The sequence below is a fragment of the Petaurus breviceps genome, unplaced genomic scaffold (genome assembly GCF_028583685.1).
Source record: "Petaurus breviceps papuanus isolate PSGF00001 unplaced genomic scaffold, PetGlider_PUasm1.0 38, whole genome shotgun sequence".
NCBI classification, from domain to species: Eukaryota; Metazoa; Chordata; class Mammalia; order Diprotodontia; family Petauridae; genus Petaurus; species Petaurus breviceps.
In genome coordinates, this window is record NW_027186304.1 from 79,686,877 (window position 1) to 79,698,400 (window position 11,524).

At 36.3% G+C, this 11,524-nt stretch overlaps 1 protein-coding gene across 1 annotated transcript in view; it reads left to right on the plus strand.

Annotated features, from left to right (window-relative positions):
* The window catches only part of CUNH8orf34 (chromosome unknown C8orf34 homolog), a 375,736-nt gene that overhangs the window by 78,397 nt on the left and 285,815 nt on the right, over positions 1-11,524 (plus strand). Inside the window, exons 3-4 of the mRNA XM_069100085.1 lie at positions 2,022-2,153; positions 6,257-6,385. Coding sequence (XP_068956186.1) covers positions 2,022-2,153; positions 6,257-6,385 — 261 coding nt within the window. The remainder of the gene's footprint in view (positions 1-2,021; positions 2,154-6,256; positions 6,386-11,524) is intronic.

Sequence of the window (11,524 nt, forward strand, 5' to 3'; positions counted from 1 at the left end):
TTCTTTCCTTCTCTCTTTCTCTCTCTCTCTTCCTCTCTTCCTCTCTCTCTTTCTTCCTCTCTCTGTCTCTGTCTCTCTCTCTCTCTCTCTCAATTTGGACACCATTTTTCTTCAATCTTGTGATACCTCTCCTGTTGTCCACCATCATGCAAGTATCACTAATAGTAGCTTAATTTCTTTATTCAACCTCCCTGTCATTCATTTCATTAGTTCTCAACTTCCTGCAAGAACCATCCCTTTTAGGCAGAGTGCAGTCACCATACCTGGCCATCTAGGTGGCATAGTAGAGTCTGGAAGACTTGGAGTTCAAATTTGGCCTCAGTCATTTACTACTTATGTGACCCTAGAGAATTCACTTAACCCTTTTTGCCTCAGTTTCCTCATCTGTAAAATGAGCTGGAGAAGGAAATGTCAAACCAGTCTAGTATCTTTGCCAAGAAAACCCCAAATTGAGTCACAAAGAGTCAATACAACTGAATAACAAGTCACCATACAGAGTAAGGATATATTTCAATGCTCATCCCTCTGGATCTAACTTCCACATACTTCTTAGAAGTATTTAGAATTTTTACTTTTATCTTTTTCAAGGTTCCTTTCTCCTGTGCCCTTTTACCTCATTTCTCTCTTATACGTCAGTCAGCCTTAGTACTAGATAGCTAATAACAGTTCTTAGGATATTGCTGCCTTCCCTACTAAGCAAAATTTGGAAAGAAAATTGAAGAGATGTTCTCACATCTTCCTTAAGCCACTGGGTACATTATCAGAGTTTCTGTCCCTGTATTGAAGCTGAAGGACTTTTTTAGTTTGGATACATTGCCCAGTTTTATTCTGTTTAATCTATCCCTTCAGACTGTTTATCTCCTTGGTTACTATAAGGTTAGATACAGAAATAGGGACTGGACTTGTTATTCCACTGATATAGAGTCAACTCTTGCAGAGTTGGAGACCTTAGGGTCATGGTTAGTATGTTCAGAGGCAAATTTATATGAATGTTAAACTGTCACTGTAACAATATTACATTTTAAATTAGTCCTTCCCATTAGTAGAAACACATACAAAATAGAGGCAGGTTGACGAGTTTTTGGAAGCTTAAAACACATGAAGGAGGGAATCTATGTTATGGGTTTAATGTAAAATTCATTAAATGCTTCTGAAAGGCAGATTTGGGCTCAATATAAGGAAGAACTTCCTAACAATTAGAACCATTCAAAAGTAGAACATTGTATGGCAGGAGAAAATTTGTTTTTAATAATTAAAAATCTTGTAGCAGAAGCTGGATGACTTATTATTGGGGAAGGAATTTATGCTTGGAGTATTGGGAGCCATTTTGGTATAGTGGAAAGAACAGAGGACTTGGACACAGAGCGTCTTGGTTTGAGCGCTGGGCCCTCTTCTCGCTAACTGTGGGATCAGGGAAAAGTCACTCAGCTCCTGTAGGTCCCGGTTTCATCATCTGGAAAGTGAAGAGGTTTGATTAGATAATAACCTGGGTATTTCCGGCTCTAATTCTGTATTCCTTTAAGGAGTCACTATAAACCATTTTGAGATCCCTTTTAGCGCTTGACAGTCTATAATACTGTGTAAATAAGTGCAAGTGCAATTAAATGTTTTCCTAGGATTTTTAGAGATAATGTAACTCATCTTTATGAAAAAAATTCCCAACAATTTTACAGCTTTGAGGAGAATTATTGTAATAAAATTTCAGATTCATATTTTTCAAGTTGGAAAAGAAAAGGAAAAAGGGAGTTTTTTTGTTACTTGATTTCTAAATTTTCTAGGTTGTGAGGTGGGTCTTTGCCTTTTCCATTATAATAATTTACATATATGTATGTATATATACATATAAACACAGATGTATATATATGCGTGCACATGTATATGCATACATGTGTGTATACACGTCTACATATGTAATATATCTATGTTATACCTGTTATATATACCTTTGTTATTTTGAGGTTGATTTATAAACAAGTGTCAAAAAGACTTAACAGAATTTTATTTGTATTCTTTCTCAACAGAACACAAAGGAACTAGAAGAGATTTCAGAAGTTATGATAAACCCTGGCAGGTAAATGCAAAGAAACCAAAGAAGTCCAAGAGTGACCTTGCTGTGTCTAATATTTCTCCGCCATCACCGGAATCCAAATCATGTAAGAAAGTTTGTTAACACATTTTTACTCAAAATTTGCAATCAGTCTAGACCATCCACAACAACAACTGAGCCAAAACTTTTTAGTTTAAAGTTCTGGTCACAAATCCTAGTGAATTTTCTCTCTACTTCATTTGTAATGTCAAGTAAATGTTAGCAAGATTGGAAAGATAGGCAGAGCACTGGACGTGGAATGAGAAGGGCCTGGAAGGTTTGGATGTGCACTAGTCAGATGTGTTTCCTGGGACCAGTCTCTTAACCCCTTTAATATTCACCTTCTTCATCTGGAAAAAGGACATAGTGATTCTTCCATTACTTATGTTTGTGGGTTGTCATAAATATTAAACAATGCAATGTTATTCAAAGCACTTTATTAAATTATAACTTGTTTAATGAATGTTATTATGTGCATATTTACAAAAATTAGAATTTATCTAAAAATGTTTTCTTGATAGTCTGGTGAAAAAACAAATTACCAGCCAGTTGGAGCTTGGACTAAGGCACCTTCCTAACATTTTTCACCTTGTGGATGATTGGTAAATTGGCTATAGTGTGCACTTTAATAGAAAACAAAGAAGGGTGTGTATGTGTGTGCGTGTGCCTGTGCGTGTGTGAGTGAAAAGATAATAGAATGTTTGGGAAGGCATTTGAGGTGAGTATGTAGATGCTGTGTTCTGGATAAAAGTTGTATTGCCTTGTGAACTTGGTCAAATTACTTAACATTCTGTGTCACAGAATCTCAGAGTTGGATAGGACCTTAAAAGCCATGCATTTGACCCAATCGTGAAAAATAAATTCTATAAGATATTTAACAAGTGGTCACCTCCCCTTTGATGGAAAATCTCCAGTGAAGGGGAAGCAAGTCAAATCTCAGGTAGCCAAGTTAACACCAAGCATAAATCTGCATCTTTTCAACTTCTTCTTGAATCTGGTTTAGCCTCTGGGCCCAAATATAAAAAGCACAATCCTTCTGTGTGATAGCTCTTCAAATACAGATGTCATGCCATCCTAAATTTTCTCTTCTTCATGTTGAGTATCCCCAGTTCCTTCAACTAATCATTATACATCATGGACTTGAGGCCCTCATCATCTTATTTACCATGCTTTGGAAGTTCTGCACCTTGTCAGTGTCTGTCCTAAAGTGTGACACACAGAATGAGTACAATATTCCAAAAAGGGAGTGACCAGAGAAGAATAGGGCACTTCTGAACACTACCAGATCTATTAGCTTTTTGGACTGTCCTGTTGATTGATATTGAGCTTGTAAATACTTAGAATGCCTAGATCATGGCTCACATTTTGTTCAAGGAAAGCTGATATAACCCAACTGTATGACTTTACATTTATTGTTAGAGGCAGTTAGATGGTGCCTCTAAGAGAGTAAATAAAGTGCCAGGCCTAGAGTCAGAAATACCTGAGTTCAAATCGGACCTCAGGCATTCCTAGCTATGTGACCCTAGACAAGTCACTTAACTCTGTTTACCTCAGTTTTCTCAACTGAAAAATGGGAATAATAAGAGTTGTGAGGATAAACTGAGATAATATTTGTAAAGCACTTAGCATGGTATCTGACACATAGTAGGCACTATATAAATATCATTAATATTAATTATTCCTATTAACCCCTGATGATTAAAATGTTTTTTAAACTGAAACATATTTCATAGTAACAATTTAGTCAGGTAATAATTATGCAGGCATTTTGTATATTTAGAGAATAAATAGAAAAAATAGAGAATAAGTAGATAGTAGTGCTCCATAAAGGGGATCAATTTTTTAATAAGTAGTTTTCATAATATTTTCATATGCTTCTCAAAGTATTTTTTGCTAATAATTACATTATTCCCTCAATCATCTGTTAGTTTGATACACATTTTATTAATCCATGTTTTTTAATTGTATCTGAATTTATCAATCTCTTCCTTTTGAAAACAAAAAACATAAACAAAAACAAGTCTAACAATTCATCCTCAGGAGCTGCCTGACCATCTTTAGGAAAAGCATCAATATAGTTGTTTCTGAAGATTTTCTGTATAGTATATTATTGCCTTAAATTTGTTCCTGACTTATATTACAAAAGGAGTGGGAGGGGGAATCTAAAAGCTGATATCTAGAATGGCCAAGACGACCCACTTCTAGGAGAATAAATATAAACTAATTATCCCATTTGTAAGCTTGAAAAAAAACCTGCCTAGGCCTGAGCTAAATCTAAGGATTGCAGATGGTATTGTTTTTATATTGGTGATTAAAAGTTCTAACATTATCTTTTTTTGCCATTTTTTCCTTTTAATTTATGTAGCTCTTAAAATACCAGGAATGTGTGTTAAGATATAAGGGACGACATGTTATGTCATGTCCCAGAGTTTTCAAAATCATTTTAAGAAGCTCTCCCTTTCATTTCATAGTATTTCTCGTATCAATTTTTTTTTCTGAGCAAAGTTATTTGAGAATTCCCATTGCCTCTTAGGGGTCATTATGGTCCCTGTATTTAAAAAAAAAAAAGAAAAAAGATTTGGTCAATTGATAGAATTAGTTTGGCCCAGCAGACCTGCTCAAATTCTCCAAAATGTTATCATTCTCTGATGAAGTAGAGTAATGGATCATTTTCCTTTTAAAAAGGATTATAAAACATTTTTAACAGGGATTTTTTGACTAAATGGTGTTCACAAATACCCTGAGATAAACAGCAGAAAGATGAAAAGAATACAGATGAAGCAAATTTCTTATTAATCAAAATAACCAGTATTTTTACATCCCCACTGATGTTTTTATATCAGTGTGTATACATATGCTCCTATATTCTAGCATTCCAGAATATTCCTTCACTGTATTCTGTCACTTTCTCATCAAACACAACAGTAACATGAACTTTTCTTTATAAGAGATGGAGAAAGATACTAAGGGAATCTGGAATAGACAAGTGTTTCCAGGAAACATGGTAATACTTATTTTGTGTGTATGTAAAAAGCTTGTCTTTCAAAATAGACTTTGATGACATGACAAATTAACTATCATCTGTGGTCAAACTTAAGAAAGAAAATTACATACTTCAGTAGTGCTGAGTGGTCTATTATCTGCGGAAAATTGGGAAAAGATTAAGCAATGTAATGAGAGCAGTGATGCAAAACATTATTTCTTTTGTGACTGCCAGACCAGAAAGTCTATCTTCCCATTCTTCTACCAGTCTAAGGATATCCATAGGTGTAACCAGTGATTCTTGTGCCAAAGTTGAGCACCACAAAATGCATCCTGGGAAAGACAAATTCACTTGAGCCGGGAGAGGAAGAGAGACCAGAGGGAGAGATCATTTTTCTGGGATATGAGGTCCATAGGTGAAGATGTCCTCTGACTGTATGGGGGAAGGGACAAACAATAACCCTGGAAAGCTACTGACTGCTATTTAGGGAAGGGAACTGGCTAGGTGGGGTTGAGAAGGAACTCATCTGTGGTGAATTGAAGGGGCTTTACAAAAAAGCTAATAAATTGCTAAGCATAGTTGTTTGTTGAATGAAAGTTAGTGCTCTCAGCACCTTCTGAATTTCAACGCTCTAGGGCAAAGTCCAAGTTACTCAGCTATGGCTTTTCTGATACCTGTGGTAAGCTAGTATTAGTTACAGTGGCAGTAGTATGAAGATCCATTCCCAGAGGTACAGACCATGGCACCTGTAAATTTACTCATAAAGTTTTGACACTCATTTTCAATCCCCATCATGGACCCCACCTAACAAATTAGAGATCAACATATGCAAATTTCCTCACTAGTTTAAAAGGAAGAAGTTTGAAATTGCTTACTAACCAGTAATACAGTACAAGAGAAAAATAATTACCCCTTTATGTCATTTAAATCCAGATATTGATTTTGATCAATAATTGAATTTCCTTCCAGGCATGAATTCCTCTTTATTTGTTCAGTTACATAGCTTTATTATATGAATTGTTTTTGTGACTTTCCCCTACTACTATTCGATCTCGTCATCCACAGCATTTATTTTTATGTTGAGCACTAGATCAGTGACTTTACTTTATGATGATGAATATATTGTATCATTATATAGCATGTTTGTAGAATGATCGATTAAATATCAATTTTTTAAAAATACTTAGTGCCAAGGTCAGTGGAGCATCCTAAGTGGAACTGGCGGATCAAACCAGAAAGCCACGACTTTGATGAATTAAATCACATCCTTCAAGAGAGCAAGAAGCTGGGGAAAGCCCTTGAGAATCTCTCTAGAAGTAAGTTCATTTATTTTGATTATAATATGATTCTCTAACCACTTCCAAAAACATAAGACGTTTACTGATACTGTCAGTAAAGCATTTCTGCCACTTAATTATGATTTCTCCTCCACTAATGTCCTACTTTGATTTGTGAACCTGGCATGGAGGTGATCATGGGTTTTCAAAAGCTAAACTAGGAGACTGATCCTTTCCCAAAACTGGAAAAGGCCTAAGTGTATGAATGCAGTAACAGACTATGTCTTACAAACAAAAGCCATCTTATCTAAATTTAGAAGGCTCGAGATCAGAAGTTTGGGCTCCAGGCAATGAACTTTTTTTGCCCTAGCAATTTACAAAAGGTATTTAGTAAACTGTGTAGGACTCTATCTGCTTTAACAGAAAAAAATGTGATTTCATTGGTGGTAGGAACAGGGAGTTATTGTTGTTGTTCAGTTTTTTTTCAGTAGTATCCAACTCTGCAGGACCCCATTTGAGATTTTCTTGGAAGAGGTACTTGAGAGGTTTACCATTTCCTTCTCCAACTTACTTTACAGATGAAAAAACTGAGGCAAACAGGGTTAAGTGACTTGCCAAAGGTCATACATACATTAGTTTCTAAAGCCAGATTTCAACTCAGGGAGATGAGTCTTCCTGACTCCAGGCTGCTCTCTCTATCCACTGTGCCACCTAGCTTCTGATATAGGCAAACAGGGTTAAGTAACTTGCCCAGGGTCACACAGCTAGTTAGTGTCAGGCCAGATTTGAACTCAAGAAGATGATTCTTTCTGACTCCAGACTGGGCTCTCTATCTACCACATCACCTAGCTTCTCATATTTGCTCATAAATATCAGTCTCAAAGAGCTGCTTGGGATGGGGGAGGATAAAAGACTTGCCCAGGTCTCACAGCCAGTTTATGTCAAATGTAGGATTTGAACCCAGTTTATTCTAACTCTGAGATTGGCTCTTTAGACACTCACATTCTGCCTCAAATCAAGTACTCATGTCAATTTTATCATAGACCTGTGAAATATTGAAGCAATTACCATTTCTAAGATAGAATAGTCAATTCTTAGAGCATGCATAGAAAGACCTGGTAAATTGTCCATGTAATATGAATTTGTTGATATACTTTCATATCACAGAGTAGGAGAAGAAAGAAAGCTGCAAAAATTCCATTTTGGATAGTGTCCCTTACATTCTTCAAGAATTTCCTGCTGCACCATTTTAAACACCGAAGGAGGTGTTCATATCCTAAACTGGAGCTGCTCAAAAAGCAACTGGGATGGCCCAAATATGTGCAGATGCAACACAACTTTGAGGGCTTTGAGGGAATCTTTCTTAAAATATCTGAAGGATAGGAAGTTCCCCAAAGCATGGGAAATATCTTATACCTTAATAATACCAAAAAATTGGCAACCAAGAGAGTGTCCATAACTACTGAGTGCTCTGCCATATTTACAATGCATAGAAATGTTTTGTGAGAGTAATCTCTACATTTATCAGGGGGATCCTTGATGAGGGTATTGAGATACTGCAAATATTTATAGGTTCTCCATAGGTATGAGGTGTTTTTGCTTGGGGATAGCATTATTCTGATTGCATCAACGCAGGAATATTTAAGAGCCTCCTTCATAGTGATGGGATTTGGGAGTTGAAGGAAACCTCAGTAACAATTTAGTCCAATCCATATATGAAAGGAATTCCTACTGCAACATAGCCAAGAAGTATTCTTCTGCCTTCTGTTAGAATCCCACAAAGAATAACACCACCAAAAAAGGAAGAAAGGAAAGAAGGAGAGAGGGAGGGAGGAAGGAAGCATTTATTATCTACTATGTGTGAATCACTCTGCTAAGTGTTAAACATTCAGTGAATCAGCTACAAGTCTCTGAGGTTCTTTACAGGGGACCCCTGTATCATTGACATTGAGAGAATAATAATAATAACTATATAGCATTTAAGGTTCATAAGTCCCTTTACAAAAATTCCTATTTGATCCTCACAGTCCTGGGTGGTAGGTGCTGTTATTATTTTCATTTCACAGTTGAAGAAACTGAGGCAGACAGAGGTTTAGTTAATTATCCAAGTAAGTGTCTGAGGCTAGCTTTCAGTTCAGGTTTCCCTGACTCCCTGCCAAAGCTCTACTCATTGAATCAACTAGATGCCTCAACAATTGCTACACTTTGAATGTAGCCATCCAGACAGTTCTTAATCCATCAAAATGAATACTTGTCTAGCCCACGTCTCTCCACACTCTCCACAAAAAATAGTATGAAATATTTTATCAAAAGTTTTGCTAAGTATCTAGGTGGACTTTATCCAGAGTGTTATTCTAGTCTACAAATTTGATTAATTTTGACAAAGAGGGGAATGAGATTAACTTGGCATGACTTGTTCTTAATAAGCCTTATTAGCTCTTTGAAATCACCACTTCCCTTTCCAGATGTTCACCAACTATCCCTTTAAAGATTATTTCTAGAACTTTCTCAGGAATCAAACTCAAGCTCACTGGCCTATAGTTTCTAGATTCTGTTCTCTCTTGTATTTTTAAAAATTGAAACAATATTTGCCCTTCTCCAGTCTTTCTCTTTCACAGTCTTTCAGATATCCCTGACAGGCTTCCAGCAATCGCATCTTTCAGTTCTCAGAATACCTGAGGGGTGAGGGGTTTCAGTACCTGAGGATGTGGTTCTTCTCAGCTAATTGATTTGAATTCATTAAGGGCAGCTGAGATGCACTTTTATTTTTACCTTGTCAGCAGCAGCAGCAGCAGCTAGGTGGCACAGCAGATAAAGTGTTGGACTAAAAGTCAGGAAGACCCAGGTCAAATTCTTCCTCCAACATTTACTATCTGTGTGACTTTGGATGACTCATTTGACCTCTCTCAGTCTTAGTTTCCTCATCTGTAAAATAAGGAAAATAGTGCCCACTTTAGAGGGTTGCTATGAAGATCAAATGAGATATTTACAAATATGTCGAGTGCTTTGCAGATCTTAAATCATTATATAAATGTCACCATCATCATCATCTTGGTTATCAACGCCTTGTTAGTTTTCCTTGTTGTTGCTGCCATTCTATTTCCATTAGACATTCCAACCAGGATAACAATTTAGCAGTTCTGCCTTATCTCTGTTTTCAGTTATCATGGTCCCATATGTCACTGCCCAATGTCTTATTCTTTCTCTGATCTTCCTTTTCCGTCCAATATTAACAACAAGAACGACAAAGTCTTATTGTCCTTAGCCTTAATTGGCAGCCCTATCTCACTCTGACCTGTGGGATTCTTGGCACTTTTTATAGACCTTTCCATATTCATTTGTCCCTGTTATTTGGTCTTACTCCCATCTTCTGTACATTTATTTTCTTTAAATCTAAGTTACTTGAAGGATTCTCTGTGCAACCACATGCATCTCCTCAGACAAACCCTGTTGGACCTCCTCACTGGAATCATTTCCCTTAGTGTCTAAGATCATTACATTCTTGAACATCTCCCATCTCTCCTGTGCTGAGCCTCCTATAGCATTTCAGTCCATGGAATCCTATTTGTTTTTCCTCTGAACTCTGTGGCAACTCTCTTTCCCCAAACATAGGGTACATGTCAGACTATGCCTAGATTTCCTCTCCTCTGTTGCACACTCTAGGATGGAGTGCTCCCCAATTTGTTTAAACAAGTAATTTGCTTTGTTCTGTAATTGTTCCATGCACCATTTACGTTGCCTTGTTTTGCTAATGTTATCTTGTCTTTATTCTTCTTATGGCTACTTCTTCTGGTTCTGTTCCCGGTTCTTTCTCAGTCCTTTATATCTTCCTTAATTGTCCTTTACCTTACTCTTTTTTTCAACTCAGAAGCAGAATTTGAACCAATATATGGTCCTGGATTTCATTCTCCATAAAATTTTCCTTAATTTCCCCAACATTTTGCCAAGTCTCTCTACTCTGAGTTTAACCTCTAACAACTAATTAGCCCAAATGCTTTGAGATCAGCAGCAGAATTTCCTTCTTTTTTTCATTTTACTTATCTTGAGTCCTTCTCTCTTCTCATCTCTTCAAAGTCAGAAGAAGTAGATTACTCTGGGGTTTGGGTCCAGAGTATGACATGCAATTATGTGGACAATCTAGAGAGCTTGTCCTTCAATATATCTTGGATAGACATTGCAAATGCATAACGAATTGCACTCACATGTCCCCAGAATCAAGCAAGAGGAACAAAACAAGCTGGATAACTTTCAAAAAAAGTGTGAATCGCCAAATTCTTTTAATGATCCTAATCCCTGAATCCAAGATCCGTGTTTTTGACACAAATTTTTTTCAGTGATGATGTGTAGCTGAAAGTGTTGGAAGATTCTGGACCTTGAAGAACCAAGGCTTAGAATTACCAAAAGTACAGCAGAAATAGGAATGGTGGGTACAAGTTGGTTGCAATTACTTACAAATAAGGAACTACAAAGGACAAGCAGTACAAAAATATATAATTAAAGGAATCTGTAATAAAAAAAAATTCTAGGTTGATCAAGTGGCAAGAGTAAAAGATATATAAGAAGAGAGCTCATGTATCATTATGTTCTCCAGAAAAGTTTGTGGCATACTGACTGGGTGAGGATCAGAGGTGAACTTCTTGTAGGATACGGGTTAGAATTGTGCGGGATTAGTGGACATAGATGGTTTGGGATTTGCATTGATGGAGGGAATACTAATATTGATGAGATCACAACTCCATCAGTGTATGCTTACAGAGATTATATATGTACGTGTACATAACATGTGTCTTAAATATGTATACACACATGTGTCCTGTATGTAATAAATCTGTGTATACAAATAAATTTATGTGTATATGTGTGCATATGCATGCATATATAAAACACATATCATCTGCAGGTTGACAAAGGATTGAGATATATGCCATTGATTGGGTACTAACAATGCCTAGTAAAGCACTTAAATCATATATTAACCATATGTCCTCTTCTCTCAGTACCTAACATAGTAATTTTAAGTTAGTCACATCTAGAAACTTCCATAATAATTTCAAGACATTAATGGTTTCAAGCTAGTGAATTAATAAAATCATTTAAATGAGATTGTTGTTTGGAACTTCTAAAAGATTCTGAATGATTGTTGATTAGATAGTACCTCGAAGTTATTTTAAAGTTCCA